Source organism: Caretta caretta, chromosome 1 (assembly GCF_965140235.1).
Source record: "Caretta caretta isolate rCarCar2 chromosome 1, rCarCar1.hap1, whole genome shotgun sequence".
Classification (NCBI taxonomy): Eukaryota; Metazoa; Chordata; order Testudines; family Cheloniidae; genus Caretta; species Caretta caretta.
This window is the reverse complement of record NC_134206.1, coordinates 68,980,921-69,003,756: the sequence shown is the minus strand read 5'-3', so window position 1 is coordinate 69,003,756 and position 22,836 is coordinate 68,980,921. Positions and strand designations below refer to the sequence as shown.

The window sequence follows — 22,836 nt, the reverse complement described above, 5'->3', positions numbered from 1 at the left end:
TATTTTGGGCCAAGATGATGGGGCTTTGTGCATTTAAGCTTCCTGTGATTGAGTAGAGTCCAGACACTGCCTGTGACTTTGGATTTTTAGGTACTCTTGAGGTGTAGTTCCTCCATCTAGGTCCCACTTCTAAGGGCTTGGCTACACTTACGTTTTATAGCGCTCTATCTTGCTGGCTCAGGGGTGTGAAAAATCACCCCCCTGAGCGCAGCAAGTCAGAGCGTTTTAAAGTGTAAACAGGCTCCGAGTGCTGGGCGCTGGGCTCCCAGCGTTCAGAGCTAATTCTCTTGTGGAGGTGGATTACCAGGAGCGCTGGGAGAGCGCTCTCCCAGCGCTTGCACATGACCACACTCGTGCTTCAAAACGCTGCTGCAGGAGCGCTCCCTTTCATGCTGTAACCGTTGTTCCAGAGGACATGCATCCAAGCTGATGATGGGTTCTGCTTGGTAATGATCCAAAGCAGTGCGGACCAACACATGTTCATTTTCATCATCTGAGTCAGATGCCACCAGCAGAAGGTTGATTTTTCTTTTTTGGTTGTTTGGGTTCTGTAGTTTCTGCATCGGAGGATTGCTCTTTTGAGATTTCTGACCGCATGTTCCACATCTCTTACCTCTCCGATTTAGTAAGCCACTTCAGATTCTTAAACATTGGGTCGAATGCTGTAGCTATTTTTGGAAATCTCCTACTGGTATCTTCTTTGCGTTTTGTCAAATTTGCAGTGAAAGAGTTCTCAAATCTAACAACATGCTGGGTCATCATCCTAGATTGCTATAACAAATTAGTGTAATTTTGTTCTTCATTCTAAAATAAAGTTTTGATTCTCCCAAATATCTGTTATCATTCTCTGTGTTTTGTAACCATAACACACTTGAAAATGTTACGTACCATGAATATTTGGAACTGTTTGGTTCTCTAATCCAATTTCTGGAAAACTCTTCATTACAATAAAGTTGCTAATATGTACGAGGAGTTAATATTACAAGCGTGGGAGTGAAGCTGTTAAATAAGTCTTGTCCAAAGCCCTAATGAATTCATAGCTATCATAGGGCTGAACCAGGGTTTTTGAGTGCTTGCTGTTTGAAAGAATTCAGCAGCCTTTTGGTTAAAATTCTGGGCCTGCATTCTTCCTATAAGAGGGGCATTACTCAGATGAAGTAAAAGAAAATGGTGGTATGTCTCAAGATAAAATTCTAGTAATGTTATCAGAAGTAATGTATTAGTCAAAAATTTTACTAATGAGAAAGTGTGTTAAAACATGGAACAACTCTTTAATTCACACTTTGCTTGGATTGAGAAAGAATAAGTGTGTTATAAGAATCCATTCTCTGTCAAAGTATTTCAGAGCATGATGTCTTTAATTTTTTCTCTTATGAACCAAAGAAAACATTTTCATTGTTTTAGTAAGTTTTCTAAAAATGATATATTCAGAAATACCCATATGGATTCAGATATCCGATAGAACTGCAAACTTGATGAAGTGACAGAAGGAAAGGAATGACTGACAATGATGGAAGCTGAGATTTCCCAGAGATCCTGGAAGCTTGCACAACTAATACACAATAATGTTTTTACTCTGAATTATGGAAGATTTCTTAAATTTTAAAATTATTTTTCCAAAAAACAGATGGCTTGGTGGCTAGCTTCAGAAAAGCATGCATCATACCAATGTTCTCTTTGAGCTAATCAGTAATCCCTATTTTGAAATTTTAATTTGATATAGGAATGAGTAAAGTTGTTCAGGATTATTTCTGCTGAATTTGGGGTTCATTTGTTTTGAGTTAAGTTTAAATTTTATTATTTTATGTTGTATATCTTTGAAGGCTCTTGGCATGTGCAAAAGAACTGATTGAAATGCAAAGCAATTTGGGGGTGGACTGTCTTCTTGCCTGGTTTACACAGCACCTAGTACAAGTGGGTCCTGGTCCGTGACAGGAGCTCTTAGATGCTATGATAATACAAATAATAAATAATAATAATTCAGTATCTGAAATCTGAGATATTAAAAATGTACTTCACTGGTGTCTTTTTTTTTCTCTCTCTTCTAGTTGGGTTGAAAACTTTGGACATGAAGGACTGGGGTTATTGCTGGATGTTTTAGAAAGACTGGTTGAAACAAAACCGTAAGAACACTTTCTGTAAACTTTGAATTTTGTGTAATATGTAATTAAATTGTAATTACAACTTAAATTTTTTATATCAATTCAGTCAGGACAGAGTTGTGAAGAGGAGTCAGCATAAGATCGTACAGTGTTTGAAGGCCTTTATGAATAATAAGGTATGTGATTTGTTGTTACTAAATAATTGAGTTTATTCATAAGGTAGTCTATGCTACATTATGATTTAGATACATGGATTACCATGATTTAACCCGAAATGACTTTATTTGCTTGAATGGTTTTCAGATATTATATCTGAAAGAAAACCACAGTTATGTTTCAGCCCCTTAAACCCAGATCCATTAATGTGCATAGATTGTGCTGTACATTCAAACCAAATATTCTGATCCAAGTGGAAATTTGTGAATCTTGACAACTAAACATAGTCAATAAGTTGAACACTGTCTATTGCTTTAAAAGACAAGTTTAATGTGGAAAATGTTATTTCAGTACCACAACTTTGAAATTGTTTCTTCTGTTAGGATGGAAACATCCTTTGTAATTGAAAGTGTTTCTTTTGATAGTTGCCCCCTATTCTGTTTCATTCCTCAGCGTGAAGCTGAGTATCTGTACAACGTTTCACTAATAGTTCAATGGATTGATTTGTGGACTGATTGTAAAGCTAAAAAATTTCAAGACCTCATTTAATTTCTTGAGCAGTGCACATGGTTTCAGAGTTTAAGTACATAGCCTAATCACCTATTGTGATTTTAATATAAAATGTAATTTCCACTAAATTTTCTCGAAGAAACAAACAATACAAATTAACCCAAGAAGCTAATATTTAGCTAGTGAAATCATAATGATCCATTAAATATAGTCATAATTTAAACTCCGAAGAAAATTGAGCTTCTCTTTTTCGACATTGCTGCATCGTTATCCACAGATTTTCCTTTTTGTTTAGCATTGATAAGTATTCCTTTTGACCAGTGCTAGGAACAGCTCTTCCAACTTTTGTCATGATACTGTCTTTGACGTTTCAAGATCAAGTTGACCGATCATATGTCCCTCTATAAATTCCTAAACTCTGATGCCTTATTAGAAATATCTTTTATAAAAAATCCAGGCACCAGTTCATTGTTTCTAAATGCTCCAAAAAGTGCTAGTGGGAATGTGACTTTAAAGATGTGTTTCAGAGGAACAGCCGTGTTAGTCTGTATTCGCAAAAAGAAAAGGAGGACTTGTGGCACCTTAGAGACTAACCAATTTATTTGAGCATGAGCTTTCGTGAGCTACAGCTCACTTCCACGGTAAACATCTGATGAAGTGAGCTGTAGCTCACGAAAGCTCATGCTCAAATAAATTGGTTAGTCTCTAAGGTGCCACAAGTACTCCTTTTTTTTTAAAGATGTGTCCTGTCTTTATTGACGTACCTATTGAGGAACTCGCACCAAATCACAAAATATCTGAATAATGATGGTTCATTTGGGGTGTGACTGGGGCCCTAGGGGGGCCATGCTGAGATTGCTCAACTAGGGCAAACTGCAAAGAATGGGGCAGACAATCCCCCAAACTGATGATTATTCTAATGCTTAGATTCATGAAGCCATCAACAAAACAGCTTCTATAATAATTTTCTGGTTGCTCAGAAATTCCTTCAAAGCAACCCAGCCCTGAGCTGCCACCCAGACAGCCAAGTCACACATGATGAGGATTGCTGAAAATCTTGTTCATAATATAACAGTTACATCAATCCCAAAGGACTGGCTACATTATCCCCCAGGTCAATGAATATTTCAGATCTTACCCAAATACATGCTTACCCAAATACGAAGATTTATTAAAAAAAGGAGAGAGAGAATTGGTTAAAATATCATTGTACATACAGATATGAATAGAGTTCTTAAGTCAGTTTTGTATAAGAGATGGTGAGCTTTAGAGTTGCAAAAAGCTGTTTTAGAATTAGTCCATAGGTTACAGTCCAATGTTTAATATCCAGGTGATCCAGAATGGAACTGGAGACCTCAGTCTTGCTACTCAAACTTCCCCTGATGAAGCTTAAATAGATCTGAGATGAAAGCATCAGGGCCCAATAGTTTTTACAGAGCCCTGGCATGCTATTGTCAGCTTCTTGACAGCAGGTGTTCCCTGGGTGAAGAGTAGTGTTTTCAAAGCATCCTCCTATTTTGTAAACATCACTGGTAATTAGCTACATGGATTAACATAAGGTAATTGCCTATCTCCCGTCATTTACAGGTAATTTACTATATGCTTAAAAGAGAAATGAAGAGGGTGATATCACTACATTTACAGTTCAATTAAATGTTATCTCCTTTTGATCTCTGAATTAACAGAATACAGCAATAGACATGAACTGTTAGGGGTTGACAATGTAACCAAACAATATATATGTAAATGCACAAAAAAAGCACAATCTTTATATACTAAAATGTCTCTAAAGGTTGAATCTGGGTCAATTAGCCTGCAAGTTGCTTAACCCTTTCTGGCCCTGTGTCACAGAGGGCCTTCCCTTGAACCTGTGGATGGAGATAACTCTAACTAGAACACCACCACAAGGGTACAGATAACCTGATATTCTGCTATAAAATGTTAAATTTGTTCCAAAGTGTAGTACTTTGCATTTGTTGGTATTGAATTTCATCATGTTGATTTCAGTTCTCTAGTTCATCAAGGTCATTTTGAATTCTAATCCTAATTTAATCTAAATCACATTTCCCTAGTTTAGTCATGAGACTGTCATGTGTGACTGTGTCAAAAGCCTTACTAAAATTAAAATGCATCACATCTATTGCTTCCCCATATTCACTAAACCAGTATTCCTGTAAATGAAGGATATTAGGTTGGTTTGGCATGATTTGTTCTTCACAAATCCATGTTGTATATTTGTCACCCTCTCATTGTCTAGGTGCTTAAAAATTGATTGCCCAATAATGTTTTCCAGTGTTTTTTAAGGTATCAGAGTGAGACCAACTGGTCCATAAATTCCCTGGGTGGTGGTTGTTCTCCTTATCAAAGAAAGGTACCCTGTGTGCCTTTCTTCAGTCTTCTGGGATGTCACCTACATACCCTCCAGGAGCTCTCAAAGATAATTGCTAATGCTCCCAGGGTTGCTTTTGTTAGTTCCTTAAGTATCCTAAAATAAAGTTAGTCAGGCCCTGCCAACATGAAAATATCTAATTTATCTAACTATTCTTTAACCTGTTCTTTTCCTATTGTGGCTGTATTCTTTTCCCACTTGTTAATATTAATTGTGTTAAGAATCTTACAATTGACATTGACCTTGATGATGAAAAGTAGGCATAAAAATGTCTTGGCTTTCTTGGTATTATCCTTGATTAGCTCCCCAAAAAGTAGTGGACCTTTGTTTTCTTTTGTCTATCTCCTGCTCCTAATGTATTTATAGAACTTCTTCTTGTTTTATGTCCCTTGCTGGATGTAACCCATTTTGTACCTTTGCCTTTCTGATTTTGTCCCTATATGGTTGCTCTATTTTTTTGTATTCATCCATAGCAATTTGTCCATCTTTCCATGTATGTCGGATTCCTTTTTCATTTTTCAGGTCATTGTAGGGGTTGTGAGCCTTGTGTTGTATAGGTACAGACTTAGCAGCTCTTCAGTGTCTTCACATTTACACGAGGATGAACAATCCAAGTGTTAAGATGGTTAAGAATGGTCTTTTAGAAAATAAATGAATGTTTTCTTTTACCTTCAGATGTTGAAAAATATCATTCCTAAGCAAATGTTGCTTTGGGCCTTTTCATGTGTTTCATTAATCTTTTCAATTATTCCTAACAATGAAAAATGCTTGGAAACATCAAATTTCCCTATTAAATATTTAATAAACAGTTGGAAAAATGCATTACTATATTGTAATGATGGTTTATGCTCGTCTGTAAATACCTGTACCATCTGACAAGGACTCAAATTGATATTTAGTGAATTTACTACATACGAAATTTTAAGATTTACTGGAATATTGTGTGCTGCATTCAGAGCTTTTCAGGGAATAATGAGTTTCTTAACATCTCAAGGTCAAGAGTTAAAATTAAATGTCGGATGAAAAAAACTTTCAATCCCCAGCAAATTCGTTTTGCATCCTTATATGGCTGTTACTATATCACCTTATGGATAAGTCTTTTCTGTGGGAACACGCAGTTTTGTTTTTTCCCAGTGATGTGGTGTAGTGTAAATTATTCTGTATGTCTTTCATATTTGTTCATTATTGAGAGAAGAAAAAGTTTAAATGCAACTTTGAGGACGATACAGTTACTTCATATTCTGCTACTGCTATTTAGAATTTATTATTTCTTCAAAGTTTTTGATTAAATTTATGGTAATTTTGTTACAATTCATTTGATCTTTTTGGGATTTTGTGTACCATGTGATTGATGACCATTTTTGGTGTCTTTTTCACATCACTCAATATTGATTAACTTGATGTCAAAGAGGACTGGAGCAAAAATTTTCATCAGTTGGACATTGATATCCATGATTCTTGCAGAAAGAAACATTTCTTATTCTTTACTCCAGCTTCAGCATTTGTATTTGAAAATGCAGAATTTGCAGACTGAAAATGCCAGTTAACAAATTCATTAGACTAATATGTCAGTATCATTCACATTTGCCATTTCTTAAGTTGCAATTTTGCTTGCATGAGTTTTTAGAACTAAGCCTTCGTTATCTGTTGATTTTTACTTTAGTATGGGTTGGAAAGAATAATGGGAGAAGAAAGGAGCCTTTCACTGCTGGCCAGAGCAATTGATCCCAGACAAACTAACATGATGACTGATGTTGTAAAACTCCTATCTGCTATATGCATTGTTGGAGAGGAAAACATGTAAGTTTTGTATTTATACATGAAATACAATACACCCTTTTAAAACTTCTAATTGTACTTAAATAGTCATTATCTGTTGAACAAGTTTACGGAAACCTCCATTTTTAGAAAATCTTGATTTCAAATGTATTAATTTTAGAATTGAAAGTAAATCTTTCATGTTACCACCACTTTGTCAGATTTAAGAACCTTCTTACAATTTAACGTTTTAATGTGTTTTCATCACTAACAAGTATACCATAATTGGTTTTCCACATGTGGGAAATATAAAATAACAGCATGTTAAAATGTTCGCTCCTGAAAACTGAATTAATAATACCTTGCTTTTTTACCTGTTGGCTATAGGCACATATTTCTTAAACAAGTAGGTTCATACACTGCACATTATAATTCTGTGTTAAAAAGAGAATTAGGATTTATGTTAGTGGGAAACTATTAGTTTAAGTTAGCTATTGACACCTAATAAGAAATTTATTAGTAACAGTGAAATTTACAACAATGGGGGGAGGGAGATGGAAAAAAAATTGACATCCTTCCTCCCCACTCCCATTGTGTTAGATTTTTATTGTTTGTAAATTTCCAATTAGGTTTCAATAGCTAAATTAAGATAAATTTCCTTCTAACAAAAATTCCATTTTAACACAAAATTACAGTTTAAAATGTATAGCCCTGCTTCTTTTTAAGAAATTGATGCCTATACCCAGCAGGTAAAAAAATAAGGGATGTATGTGAGGGAGATTACTTATGTCTCATAAATGGAACTGTCTTCTAATTTCCTATAGCCTTGAAAAAATTTTGGAAGCTCTAACAGCAGCAGCAGAAGAAAGGAACATTGACAGATTCTCCCCCATTGTAGAAGGCCTCCAGGATAACTCAGTCCAGCTGCAAGTAAGTATTCTTTCTTTTATGAAAGTTCTCTTTCTTATTAAGAGAACTTTACATCAAAACAAAAATGAAATATGTATATTGGATGCTGAATTTTTCATTAGAATGAAATGGAAGCTGACCAGATTAGGTCAAATTTTGCAGTAAAAACTATGTGATTTAAGGAATGTAGGTTAATGCTGAAGCAATTTTTAGGGATAAACCATCTTGACACTGCACAACTGTCACCAGGCCTCAGTGGGTCACAGCTGAGGATGCCAAATTCAGAACGAACTGCTGAGAAATAGGGCAGTCTCCCCCCAGAACTGGTGGTTATTTTACAGTAACAAAAGTAATCTTTGATTTTTAGCACACTGGTTAACAAAAAGTCAAACAAGCAGTCTCCTTAGGCATTACAGCACTTATTTCACCGCACGTACACTAGACTTTATGATGTGTTATTTAAAACTAGTTTAATCAAACAAAGGGTCCTTCTATCCCAATTGATCAGCCATGTAGCCAGCCTCAATATGTAACTCAGATCCTATCCAATAATCACACTGTTGCCAATCCATTAGTATCCAATATTTTAAGGTTTATTTATAAGAGAAAAGAAAGGGGGAGACTTAAAATGGCCCAAGAAATCACACATACGTTCACTACAGAGTACTTGAATCAGGTTTGTAGCAGTGATGGAATAAACTGCAAGCTTGTAAAGTCTCTGGTAATTTCCAAAATATGGGAAGGTCCTCAGTCCATTGGTCAGAATGCTCCTTTTAGTGTAAGTCCATAGCCAAGAGATCAGGGCAGGAAAGGGGCAAAGTGGAAATGCTTCTAGGGTTCTTTTATACCTTTTCCCATGTGTAGGGACTGCTCTCAGTCTTAGGGCCGGTCTTCACTTCTGGGAGGTCCAGCATGGATCGATTTAGTGGGTCTAGTGAAGGCCCACTAAATTGATGGCAGAGTGCTCTCTGTGTGACCCCGGTACTCCATCTCTCTGAGAAGAGTAAGGGAAGTCGACAAGAGAGCATCTCCTGTCGACACAGTTCAGTGAAGACACCGGGGTAAGTTGACCTAAGCTGCGTCAACTCCAGCTACGTTATTTATGTTGTTCATGCAGCTTGAGTAGCATAACTTAGGTCGACTTACCCCTGTAGTGAAGATAAGCCCTTAGTTTGTGCAAATTTACAGGCACAAAAAGGAGTCCAGGGTCACACGAGCAAGTTACATGCCGTTACATGCTTTGCTGACTCCTAGGAGTAGCCATTACTCATATTCTGGCTAAGTTGTCCACAGGAAGGCTCACTGGGTAGGGACAAGTTGCTTCTATGGCCCATTGTTTTAATTAATGGGCCATCAACTTGAATAGTTAATTCACAATGTGCTGGCTAGACTGGATGTAAACTACTTTGTGGATTCAGAGTAGCAGCCGTGTTAGTCTGTATCCGCAAAAAGAACAGGAGTGCTTGTGGCACCTTAGAGAGAAAAAAATTTATTAGAGCATAAGCTTTCGTGGGCTACTGTCCACTTCATCGGATGCATAGAATGGAACATATAGTAATACATACATACAGGTAAGTTGGACATTACCACACAAAATGTGAGAGGCTAATTAGTTAAGGTGAGCTCTTATCAGCAAGAGGAAAAAAACTTTTGTAGTGATAATCCAGATGGCCCATTTAGACTGTTGACAAGAAGGTGTGAGGATACTTAACTTAAGGAAATAGATTCAGTATGTGTAATGACCCAGCCACTCTCAGTCTCTATTCAAACCCAAGTTAATGGTTTCTAGTTTGCGTATTACTTCAAGCTCAGCAGTTTCTCGTTGGAATCTGTTTTTGAAGCTTTTCTTTTGCAAAATTGCCACCCTTAAATCTTTTACTGAGTGGCCAGAGCGGTTGAAGTGTTTTCCTACTGGTTTTTGAATGTTATGATTCCTGGTGTCAGATTTGTGTCCATTTATTCTTTTGCATAGAGACTGTCCGGTTTGGCCAAAGTACATGGCAGAGGGGCATTGCTGGCACATGATGGCATATATCATATTGGTAGATGTGCAGGTGAATGAGCCCCTGATGGCACGGCGAATGTGATTAGGTCCTATGATGGTGTGACTTGAATAAATATGTGGAAAGCGTTGGCATCGGGTTTTGTTGCAAGGATAGGTTCCTGGGTTAGTGTTTTTGTTGTGTGGTGTGTATTTGCTGGAGAGTGTTTGCCTCAGGTTGGGGGGCTGTCTGTAAGCGAGGACTGGTCTGTCTCCCAAGATCTGTGAGAGTGAGGGATCATTTTTCAGGATAGGTTGTAAATCTTTGATGGTGCGCTGGAGAGCTGATAATAGCTCATCTTAACTAATTAGCCTCTCACAGTTTGTATGGTAACTTCCAACTTATCTGTGTGTGTGTGTATATATGTGTGTGTGTATATCTATGTATCTATATCTTACTATATGTTCCATTCTCTGCATCTGATGAAGAGGGCTGTAGCCCATGAAAGCTTATGCTCTAATAAATTTGTTAGTCTCTAAGGTGCCACAAGTACTTCTGTTCTTTTTTACTTTGTGGATGTTACTCCAGGAGCAAACACATTTGAAATATTGGTCCATAGTCAGTATTCATAACTTTAGACACAAAGATGATATATGTGCACAAACAGGATAATCATACTCAACAAATCATAACCTTTCCATTGATACCTTACATGACATACTTTCTATAATATTTGTTGCAATTGTCTAACCATGGCAATATTAATCATATAAATGGTCTGGTTTCAATCATACATCATTATAATGACTTAATACACTTAATATTGACTTCCACTTTTCTCAGTCATAGGAAGTCATTGGGCATAAATTAATACATGAAAGGTGGGTAACATACTCTGTACATGGAAAAACTCCACCTCTGTCAATTCAATTGATGTTTTTTTATCAGAATTAAGGTTTGGGAATAGACTGTAACATACTCTAAATTGCTTAATAATCATACTTACCATTTATCCTTTATCTCTTTATATGGTATATTGGTTTTCACATAGTTGTTTTGCCTAAGTAGTTGAACTGTGTGTTTGTCAAAGCTGAGGTACGTTGACTGAAAATGGCAGGGGACAGTGACTGCAGACTGATAGATTTCTGGAGCCTGAAAGCGGTGGTGTGGTGCTTTAATCTGATCTTTTGCATAGCATAGCAATAGAGTCACACCCAGTAATTTCTACCTCAAGACCATTATTTTTGTATGTTATCGCATATCTTTTAGAAAGGCAACCAGTCTTGATTGTTAGACTTGAAGTGATGGAGAATCCACCATGTCCCTAAGTAAACAGTTCTAATAGCTAATTACCCTCACTGCTTAAAATTTGCATTCTATTTCTAGTCTGAGTATGTCTAGCTTCAGCTCCCTAAGATTGGATCTCATTGTCAGCTTGTCTGGAGTGGCTCGTGACTGTGAGTACCTACTTCAGGGCAGACAGTCAAAAACACTGTAGACACCTGCAAACTAGTGGGGTGTTCTATAATTAGATTTCATGAAGCCAGTAACAAATGTGAACTCTTGGATTACTGTAACACTCTTACTAGAGAGTCACAGATAGACTAGAAAATCTAAGGGGACTATCTTCTCACCCAGACAAACTGGACTCAGTGATAATGGCCACTTACACAGAAAATCACAACATATTTACGTTGCTTCCATTCCCGAAAGACCAGTCACTTACTCCAGATGAATTGGTATTCTAGATCCTACACCATCTGTAGCCAATACCGTAATAAGTAATCTGAAGTTTTATTAACTAGGAAAAGGGAATAAGAGTTTTTTTACAGGTTAAAGTAGCAAACGTACACACAAATGAGTTACCATCTAAATCTTAAGAGTGACAGAGTTGTAGCAATCTGTCTATTCAAAGAGATTTTTCAGGGCAGACCAAGGAGGGAGCCCCTGGTGATCTCTGGTTTCCATTTAGTATCTCTGGCCCTTCCAAGTTCAAACAGCCAAAAGATGGAAAACTTTCCTGTGACTTCGCTTTCTTTCATTCAGTTTCCCAGCCCACAGGATGAGCTTCCTTGCATGCAGCATTTCCCAGATGGGACAGGACCATTAATCGGTTCTTTGTACTGCAATGATTATTCATGGCCCATCTGATTTTGATAGTCTTTCTGGATGAGCTGGAGGGGATGGTGCCTGAGTTCACAAGTTCAGGGTATGACACCCTGACACCCCAATATTCACCACTATCATGTAATTAGGATATGTTTTGTACAAAGTCGATCTTTTGAGGTATCATTCTAAAAGTCTTAATCTGCTAGACCAGGGATTGGCAATCTTCGGCACGCCAGGGTAAGTCCCCTGGCTGGCCGGGCCGGTTTGTTTACCTGCTGTGTCCGCAGGTTCAGCCGATCGCAGCTCCAGGACAATGGGGGCTGTGCGAAGCGGCGCGGGCTGAGGGATGTGCTGGCTGCTGCTTCCCTCAAACACAAAAAGCAAATGGGATGTTAGAAATCATTAAAAGAGGGATAGAGAATAAGACGGAGAATATCTTATATAATGCCCTTATATAAATCCATGGTACGCCCACATCTTGAATACTGTGTACAGATGTGGTCCCCTCATCTCAAAAAAGGTATACTGGTGTTAGAAAAGGTTCAGAGAAGGACAACTGAAATGATTAGGGGTTTGGAACGGGTCCCATATGAGGAGAGATTAAAGAGGCTAGGACTTTTCAGCTTGGAAAAGAGGAGACTAAGGGGGGATATGATAGAGGTATATAAAATCATGAGTGGTGTGGAGAAAGTGAGTGGTGTGGAGAAAGTGAATAAGGAAAAGTTATTTACTTCTTCCCACAGTATAAGAACTAGGGGCCACCAAATGAAATTAATGGGTAACGGGTTTAAAACAAATAAAAGGAAGTTCTTCTTCACTCAGCACACAGTCAACCTGTGGAACTCCTTGCCTGAGGAGGTTGTGAAGGCTAGGACTATAACCGGATTTAAAAGGGAGCTAGATAACCTCCATGAATTTAAGTCCATTAATGGCTGTTAGCCAGGATGGGTAAGGAATGGTGTCCCTACCCTCTGTTTGTCAGAGGGTGGAGATGGATAGCAGGAGAGAGATCACTTGATCATTACCTGTTAAGTTCACTCCCACTGGGACACCTGGCATCTACCACTGTCGGGAGACAGGATACTGGGCTGGATGGACCTTTGCTCTGACCCAGTATGGCCATTCTTATGTTCTTAGTTACTCATTTTGCTTTCAGTGAGACTAGCCTCTTATCATGAAACATTGTTTGCAAAATGCCAAACTTCCATGATATCGTACCAGAATGCAGGTCCAGATATATTGTAATGGAGAGCTCCTTCTTGTAGAAAGCAGTGGGAAGGTTTTATTGCTTCTAACTTTTTAAAAGCACTTAGCAAATTACCTTAGCTCTGGATAATTATGGATATTCAATCTCTTTAGGAGCCCAAAAAGGGAATTTAAAGCTGAACCCATACATTTGTAGGGTCCTACTAGCGATGTGTCCTATTTTAAATGGGAATAAAAACACATTAAAACGTAAAATTGTTGGTGGTAAACCTGTGAACGTTTGGATGTATCAATCGTGGATGGCAAATCTCACAATCTCTTTAGGAAATAGTTTGCATATGAAAAGATATTTTTAAATAGACTTGGAATTCAGAATGTTTTTATTAAGCAATGCCAGGTCACACTGTAGAATTTCTGATCCTTCAAAATTTACCCTGTATAGATAAGTCATAAAATATTACATACTACATTACTGTAGCCTATATCAGAGGTGGGCAAACTACAGCCCGTGGCCACATCCGGCCTGCGGGACCATCCAGCCCGGCCCTTGAACTCCTGGCTGGGAAGGCTAGCCTCCGGCCCCTCCCCTGCTCTTCCCCCTCCCCCGCAGCCTTAGCTTGCCATGCCACGAGCGCTCTGTGGCGGTGGCTCTGTGAGCTCCTGCCAAGCAGCGCAGTGGCATGGCTGGCTCCAGCCAGGCGGTATGGCTGCCAGACATGCTGCTCTGAGTGGCATGATAAGGGGCAGGGAGTCCTGGGGGGCAGTCAGGGGACAGGGAGCAGGGGGTGTTGGGTAGGATGGTGGTCAGGGGATGGGAAACGGGAGGCGGGGGGGGTTGGATAGGTGTGGGAGTCGCGGTGGGCTGGTTGGGATGGGGGTGTGGATAGGGGTCAGAGCAGTCAGGGGATAGGGAGCAGGGGGCGTTGGATAGGGGGCAGGGTCCCTGGAGTGGGGATGGTCAGGGGACAAGGAGCGGGGGGGTTGGATGGGTGGGGAGTTCTGAGGGGTGGGAAATGGGTGGGGCCAAATGTTTGGGGAGGCACAACCTTCCCTATCCGGCCCTCCATACTGTTTTGGAATGCCAGCGTGGCCCTCGGCAAAAAAGTTTGCCCACCCCTAGCCTATAGAGATGATTCTTGCTTATATTATATAGAAATGCACCGTAATATATCTAGGCCTAAAAATACATTTGACAGTAACCAAGCAAGGCCTGATAAAATGAGTCAAGTTAAGTGAGACAGGTCAGAGACAAGTTAGGGATGAGTTAGGACATAACACAGGTTATGTTATAAATATGATTTGGTCCAACCTGGTCTTTACAAATATTTTAGTTGAAATGTTAGTGTTTTGGAAAAGGCTATTTCAATTGAGTTATTGATATGGCATTTATGCATATATTAATTAAAATAGTTTAATATTAAGTACCCAGTGAGGGAGTAGAAGGTATTTTAATTACAGTAGTGGAAATATATGTATGATGATAGGTGCTAATTCATTAGAGTTTTATTGTAAATGATTATAAAAAGGGAAAGACACTAATTTTAGATAGATGTGCCCATTCATCATCAAGGTACCATTAGAGAGAAGATTATATTCATTCTTCCCATCAAGCATGGACTGATCACCCCTGGATGCATCATTTCATCTTAGAATGTGGATATAAAATACTGTGTATTGTGATGCCTGTTTGCTTTAACTAGTCTTTTAATTTTATCACTCATTGTCATTCACAGTTCCCCACTAAGTTATCTGTAGCTGTCCTGGAGGCTTTGAACCTTAAAGAATTCAGTTTGTTTTTATTCATCTTTAAACTACTAATCAAAGGTTACACTAGACATATCTGACTTAAAATATTATGCTCATTTAATAGAAGATGAACTTTGCTCTCATTGAGTTATTTAAAGTTTTTTTTTCTTTCTCAGCAGTGTTACTATTGGAACTAATATAACAAGTCATATTAGTATCCCATTAATGATGTTTAAGTTAAGATGCTTTTATCTTAAACCTTGTATAATAGTTAGAATGCATCCTGCACAAACCTTGTAAGTGAGGCTTATGTAAGCATTTCTGCTCTCTAATGGTAGATGTTTTTAAAGTTGCAGCCAGTATTTGGAGTGGGAATTGCCACAAGAGGATTGGTGCCTACAATCCACCAACTAATTTAAAAACAGCAGTAATTGTATGAAATCTGTGTTAATGAATGTTCCAGACTTGACACACACAATTTTCAGAAGGTGGAGGGGAGTGTACACCAGCAGCATGTAAGGAGCCAGAGAGAGAAGGGGACGAAGGAAAGGAGGCGTGAGCAGTTTGACATATTGTCTTTAAAAGTGTCTGAGAAAAGGCTTCTCTACTTAAAATCTGAATTGAGAGAACACCTTTTCCTAGGTTTCAGAGTAACAGCCGTGTTAGTCTATATTCGCAAAAAGAAAAGGAGTACTTGTGGCACCTTGGAGACGAACCAATTTATTTGAGCATAAGCATAAGGAGAGTGATCACTTTAGATAAGCTATTACCAGCAGGAGAGTGGGGTGGGGGGAGGTATTTTTTCATGCTTTGTGTGTTTAAAAAGATCTTCTACACTTTCCACAGTATGCATCCGATGAAGTGAGCTGTAGCTCACGAAAGCTTATGCTCAAATAAATTGGTTAGTCTCTAAGGTGCCACAAGTACTCCTCACCCTTTCCTAGAAAGTTTCTGAAGGAGGAAAACTTGGCTTACTCTGATTTGCTTACAGCATGAATCAAATTCCACTGGTGTTTGAACTAAAACCCCCATGGTGAGAATTTCTGCTCATATAATCACTGAATCATTGGTCTGTTGCAACCATTACTTTCAGGTGCTTATTATGAACAAATTAGCCTTTGCGTTGAAGCTCCAAGTTTTTTAGAATTGGTCACAATGCATTCAACTACTTCCGTCCGTCTTCCCAATACAGGGAGCTTCTTGGGATAGAATCAGGAGTCTCCCTTTCCTTCCACTGAAGTTGGAGGCAGCAGCTGATTGCTGTTCCCTGCCCCACATCCAGCGATTGCCTATAGTGGAGGTTAGAGACTGCATACATCCTCTCCAGGGCTGGGGTGAAGCAAGTGTGGCTTGATTTTGCAGCAAGGACTGTAGAGGGGCAGGAGAAGTTAATGAGGCATTAGCACTTTCAGTAATTGTAAAATAATTTCACCTGCCACGCTCCCAAATACACACTCTAAGCCTTAATATGTATGTTAGGAGGATGATGTGGACAGTGTGGGTAGGAAGCTATTGAAGAATCTGGACAGAGATGGGTGAGGCAATGGTTCTGGCATGAGGGAAAAAATACAAGCTGTGTACCTTTTCACGGCTTGCGTGTATGTTGTCTGCCCTGTCTATTTGATTGTATGCTAGGGGAAGTGTACTCTCATTTGTTTGTAGAAATCCTTGTTAGCACAACAGAGTACTGATCCTGAATCAGAACTTTGTGTGCTACCGCAATAATAGTCAAATTAAAAAAAATGCTCCTTACAGTTAGTTGAGAACATTTTCAGGTACTTTCCCCAGCTCTGGTAATTAACCAACTACTTTAGTTTGAATATCATAGATTCCTAGGCCACAAGTGACTATTGTGATCATCTGTCTGACTTCCTGTATAATACAGGCCATAGAACTTTCCCCAAATAATTCTTTCTGTACTAGTGTATCTTAAAAAGTCCAGTCTTGTTCTAAAAGTTTCAAGTTTACCCTCATGCACAGTTGGAGAAGCAGAGGGAAGAGTTCCTCTGGTGGCAGGCTGAGGCAGCAGCCCTGAATCTGGGCCAGGCTTCAGCCTCAGGCCAATCTGTCTGGTCTCTTACATTGAGGAGGAATAATAAAGAAGTTGTACTTAATTTTTATTTTGTTTTTAGTTTTGCTAGTTAGTTCTGTTTCTCTGTTAGTTGGGGCCGAGGGTGTATATAACACAACTGCCCTATGCTGTCTCCCAACAAAAAACAGTATGCAGTTGTGTATAATATTAAGCACCCACCACAATCCAAGAACTGTGCTTTGCTTAGCAACTCATCCTCCTGCTTTGGGTTGTGTGCGGGCATGTCTGTGATAATCATTCCTTTGTTTTTCTGCTATACACATTCTAAAGAAACAGTTTTGGAGTCAGTAATTACTCATTTTCGACCAACTTGTTTTATTTAGGAAACTGTTTTCCAAAACAACAAATGGAAACTTGTTTATCCATAACTTCTACTCCTTCTCTGGGACTGTGTGTATCAATGACCCTGGGATTTATGGCAGTGAGAGTTTCAACTCCTGGAAGGGTGATCCAAATCTGAGAGATGAAAGGGTAGGGAGAAGATGAAAAGCAGTCTACTGGTCTTCCAGGTTGGGGGTTGAATATTAGGCAAACAACCTATTATTTTGTAAGAGTTAAGTTACAGAAATGCAACAAAGTAGCAATTCCAGCAAACAGCATAACTACTATTGATTTGTGGGCTAGGTTATAATTACAGCATGTAATTATAAAGATCCAAAAACTTCCTAGTGATCTCCATTAGGATCCATTCAAACACCCAGCGCATACACTGCACCAACCTACTTTGTGAATGCTACAGTGAAACCAGAGCCAGAACAGATGAGATGATATGAAACAATTTAAATGTGAAATTGTTCTGTGAACATGAAACCTACATTATAGTAATAGTAAACAAACCAATGGAGTTTATGATCTGACACAGACATATTCCCCAAATGATTACACTAGCCTTTAAACATTCCAGTTAAGGTGGCAAAGTTATGGCTGACTAGTCATCTTTGGTTTAACAGATCTGTATGCAAGCGCTGATTTTTTTACTTGTTTGTATTACCATGGTGCCTAGTAGCCTAGAAGTCATAGACCAGGACCCCATTGTGCTATACAAACACACAAGAAGAAGATAGTCCCTGCCTCGACGAACTTATAAACTATTTAAAAGGCAAGAGACAACATATAGCTACAGATAGAGAAAGGGAGTATAAGGAAACAATCAAGCAATATTGGTCAGCATGATAAACAGTCTTAGCAGACCAGCAGTCTAACCATTGTCAAGCTTTCTGTAGGCATCACAGCAAAGGAGAGTTTTGAGGAGGATTTGGAAGGTGGATCATGAGGTGGCTTTGTAGATGATTCTTCTGAGGCGCTCCTCCTAAACATGAAAGGGGCAGCATGGGAGAAAGCGCACAAGTGCTTGTTAAATTTTCAGATAAGCAGGTGATGGAGGTTGGCACCCTGGGCTGATTAGAGGCAGAGTTAACTTCTCATAGCAAATGAGAGATGACCAGTAAAGTGGGGTGTGATGCTGTGTATAAGAGAGATGACCATTTGTATCATTGTTGCTAACACTGTTGCCAGTTGCAACAAATCTGATACAAAGTATGTCATGTAAGGTGTGAATGGAAAAGTTATGATTTGGTAAGTATGATTAACTTGTTTATATACACACATCTTCTTTGAATCTGAAATTATGACTATTGGCTATGTACTTTGATTTTAAAGATGTGCTGTATTCCTGGGTACACCCCCCAGATAGAATTTACATTAGGGCTAGACAGCTATGTGTTGGTGGCCTATCAAGGGCACTCCACCCTCACAATGGTCTATTGAAGAAACTCATTCTGTCCGGATACTCTTTGTGAGTAAGCCTCAGACAGGATGGAGCGAATGGCCACCCTGTGTGATTCAGCAAGACATTTATGGGCATGTGTTGTTCTCATGTGACTCTGGACTCCATCTTGCAACACTAACTTTCCACATATGGGGCTGCAGCAGAGAAGTAAGGGTGGCATGGCATGGTATGGTATTGCCACTCTTCTGTGCTGCTGCTAATGCCAGTGCTGCCTTCAGACCTGGGCGCCTGGCCAGCAGCCGCCAGTCTCTGGCTGCCCAGCTCTGTTTGGCTCACTCAAGGTTGTGCTTAGGTTTATTTTACCATCCTGTGTAATTAGGTTGGGCACCACTATTATGAGATTTCTGTTGGCTCTTCCATGTAGTTGCTGTAGAGCAATGATCATTCACTATGAGAATTTGCAAAGGTTTTGCCTTTGTTCATCTGACTTTTCTTCTGGGACGATGATTACATTAACTTGCTTTTGATTGTTTGTTTTTTAAGAGTGATCATAAAATCACTGCACAAAAGACACTTTAATTGAAAAGGAATAGTCAGAGCTATTTTTCCCCAGGTGTTTCTGTGAAACTCAACGCTTTGGGAATTCTTGCACATGAAGAAGGAAGCTATTTTGTATGTCCTCTTCAGTAGAGTTTTTAGACTGTCTAGGGTGATCTGTATCTTGGCTTTCAAGAACTTGTATTTTTTCTGCATGTGAAATTTAAGTTGCCAATTTTCATTGTCACAGATTTTAAATATATATTCACATGTACAGATTTCAGTTATTTACACTGTTAAAGCATTTTTTGCATAAAATCCATAATGCATTAATTCATCAAACACTTTAAATATTGAGTATAACTTTACTATAAACTCTCTCTTAAAATACTGTTACTATGGGTGAATGATCTAGGTTCTTGTATAAAATTGCAGCATTCAGGAGAGAGAAACAGAACTGAAATGATCTATTTTATGGTTTCATGACAAATATGTTTTTCTCACTTTCTTATTTGGCATCCATGGCTTAAGTAGATTTTGGTAAATTAAAGTATCTTTATTAATAATGACTTACACATGACAGATTACATTTAAAACTGTAAAATGTGGAACACTAAAAATGTAGTTATTCAGATTTCAGTAATGCTCTTTTAACATTAAAATATATTGAAAACGAAGAAATACTATAGCTATTTTCTTTTTCTGTTACAGGTAGCTTGTATGCAGCTTATCAATGCTCTTGTAACATCTCCTGATGATCTGGACTTCAGGCTTCACATCAGAAATGAATTTATGCGCTCTGGATTGAAGGAGATATTGCCGGTAAGTGGCTCGGTAGTCCGTCTCTGCATTAATATTTAAATCAGTAGAATACCTTAGTTGGGGGAGTTGTATGAAATGCAGTCTAGAATATTATACTAAATCTGAGTATTAAAGAGGTTACATATGAAAAATAGTTTTGAAAGCTGAATTAAAAAAATTATACATTATCTAGACGTATTAAATCAGAACAAATTTTATTATTTTAATGACAGAAAATATAGAACAGCATGTTGTGCAGTTACAACTTTTTTATTGAATATTTAACATTGAATGACTAATAAGAGTTCTTGTAATGTTAAATATTAAAATAACATAAACCTATGAAAGTTGCTCAGAATTGAAGGGCTCATTTACATGTGCAGTTATTAGTTGTGTGTATCTTTCTACTACCTTTTCTTTGCAGCAATTGACATGTATAAAGAATGATGCTCTAGATATACAGCTGAAAGTCTTCAATGAGCACAAGGAAGAAGATATGATTGAGTTTTCCCATCGTTTGGAAGATATTAGATCTGAACTAGAATATCCTTTTGGGAAAGAGGAACTTAACATGTACAAACAATAATGCTTTAGTATCAGAAAATTCAATTCAGTTTTTGTGTTACCAATATACGATTTTGTAACACAAAACTTGACTGAAATGTTTTTCTTTACTGTGTTTGAACAGTATACTGCATTTTAGTAGTTTGTTTAAAATAAAAAGAAGTATATCCTAGACTGCAAATAAGAGTTCCTGTTTTCTTCCCCTTAACTTGTTTACTGAAGCAAATGATGTTTACAATATGGTGTGGAACACGGTAAAGGACACTAGTGCCGAAGGATATTTTCTTTCTATTCTCCAGCATCTTTTGCTCATACGAAATGATTATTTTATACGGTAAGTTAAAATTGTGGTAAATATCAGCTCTTTAGCTCTTGTGTTTCATTGTGCTTCAATAAAATCTAGTGACACATTATTTTGAGTTAGTCTATCAGTTTTGCATTTTGGGTTGCTATTAGAGAAATAATTGATATTGTACAAATGGCATTATTACTGCAAAATAAGATGGCATGAAGAAGAGACTGAGATCTGAATGAGAAGAAACTAAACATGCTTATTTTCTTTTTGGTAAGAACACAGTTGTGCTTTAATCTGAGGCCTTGTCCGTATTGGGATCCCATATTGGGATCATTAAAACAAAATGTAAAAATAGTAGTCTTCTCGATCATGGAAATCATGCTGGAATCTTCCTAGAAATATGGCTTTAAGTACTAACGCTAGGTGGATAAAGGTTCAATATTAGATCTACAGATAGTGATGTATGTTCTTAAATTAAGATTACTTGTGTTCTTGAACTGGGAGTACCAGGTGTACAATTCAGACATGCGCAAACAATGTCTTTTAAAAATTTGGCCCCGACTAAAGATACGATGGGGAGCTGCTAAGTTGCCCTATATTTAGGCTTCCAAATACTCCTTTAATTAAAAATTCTTCTTCAAGTGTTTGCTCATGTCTGTTCCATTCTAGGTGTGTGCCTGCCACATGCACAGTTATTGGAGACTTTACCTTAGCGATATCTGCAGTGCCCTCTGGAGTGCCGCGCTCATGTGTCGGTATATTAGGCGCCGCTGGGCGCCCTCTCAGTTCCTTCTTACTGCCTGTGGTGGTTGGTCAGACCACACCTCTCCCTTGCCTCGCAAGTGGTCAGTGGTTCTTTCCCTTTTGACTTTGTGTTATAGCTGTAAATAGTTTTAAGCCCTATACTGACTGGAATAGGCCTGTGTCTGTCAATGACCCATGTGGCAGCTGTCTGAGCTGCCTGGCCGGGGGGAATCTCACAGCAAAGACAAGTGTTGCATCTGTAAGAACTTTCGTCCCAGCACAAAAGGAACGTGACATTCATCTGAGGGCCCTCCTCATGGAGGTTGCTCTTCGCCCAGCCTCAGAGCTGTCTTGGCTGGACTCAACCCCCAGCACTTCGGGCTTGGTGCAGAGCGCATCCCCGGCACTGGGCTCTATCCAGCACTAATCCCCTTCACTGGTACCCAAGAAGTCTAAAAAGTGGGACTTGACACTGAGCAAAATTGACCAAGGGTCATTGGGTAAAGGACCCTGTTTGGGCTGCCTGCCCATGCCAGAGCTGCAGGAGGGCACGTCCCTGAGGGAACCTTCTACTCCACTAAGGGATCCGCCACCGACTCCAGGAAGCAGTAGGGGATGCATATTGATGGTGGAATCAATGCCTGCCCAGAGAGCAAAGGACTTTCCCAATACAGCTGCCACTGTGTGTGGCGTGGACCCGGCAAAGGCTCCATAAGCGGGCAAGCCAGCCATGAAAGCTTCCCAGAAGGTGAGTGAACACCGCCAGTCTCTGGAGCCAAGGCAGAGCTCTTTGTTGCTGTGCCCCTGGTCTCTGCATCAACGTAGGTCACCGGTTCGCAGCCACAGATTGCTGGCACCATGTTCCTGGTCTCTGCCATCTTGTTGAGACTTGCCCAGAGGGAAGTGCCAGTCACCGTATGGTTGGCACCATTCATCCTCATGCCGACTATCACCGTCATCTAGACGCTCCCCAGCATGGCACCGGTCTGCCTACTCAAGGCACTGTTCACCCACAGTGAAGGTTAGCCGCCAGACTCGGGCGTCGACATGTCCACCATGGTCAATGGAGGAGGATTCCTCTGGCAGAGAGAGGGAGTTCAGCTCCTCGCCAAGACAGCACCTATGAGATTGGGCTACTGAGGCTGTGTCCATCTCAGAGATGTCCTCCTGGCAGCAGGCCCATTGGCCTGCGCAATGGTTACTGGAA

At 39.1% G+C, this 22,836-nt stretch overlaps 1 protein-coding gene across 5 annotated transcripts in view; it reads left to right on the top strand.

The window, feature by feature from the left end:
* Positions 1-22,836, top strand: part of DIAPH3 (diaphanous related formin 3) — a 530,405-nt gene that overhangs the window by 97,226 nt on the left and 410,343 nt on the right. For all 5 annotated transcript variants that reach the window (XM_075128866.1, XM_048851760.2, XM_075128870.1 and 2 more), the window contains 7 exons: positions 2,049-2,123; positions 2,209-2,278; positions 6,821-6,957; positions 7,740-7,845; positions 19,937-20,047; positions 20,451-20,569; positions 20,808-20,924. In XM_075128866.1, coding sequence (XP_074984967.1) covers positions 2,049-2,123; positions 2,209-2,278; positions 6,821-6,957; positions 7,740-7,845; positions 19,937-20,047; positions 20,451-20,569; positions 20,808-20,924 — 735 coding nt within the window. The remainder of the gene's footprint in view (positions 1-2,048; positions 2,124-2,208; positions 2,279-6,820; positions 6,958-7,739; positions 7,846-19,936; positions 20,048-20,450; positions 20,570-20,807; positions 20,925-22,836) is intronic.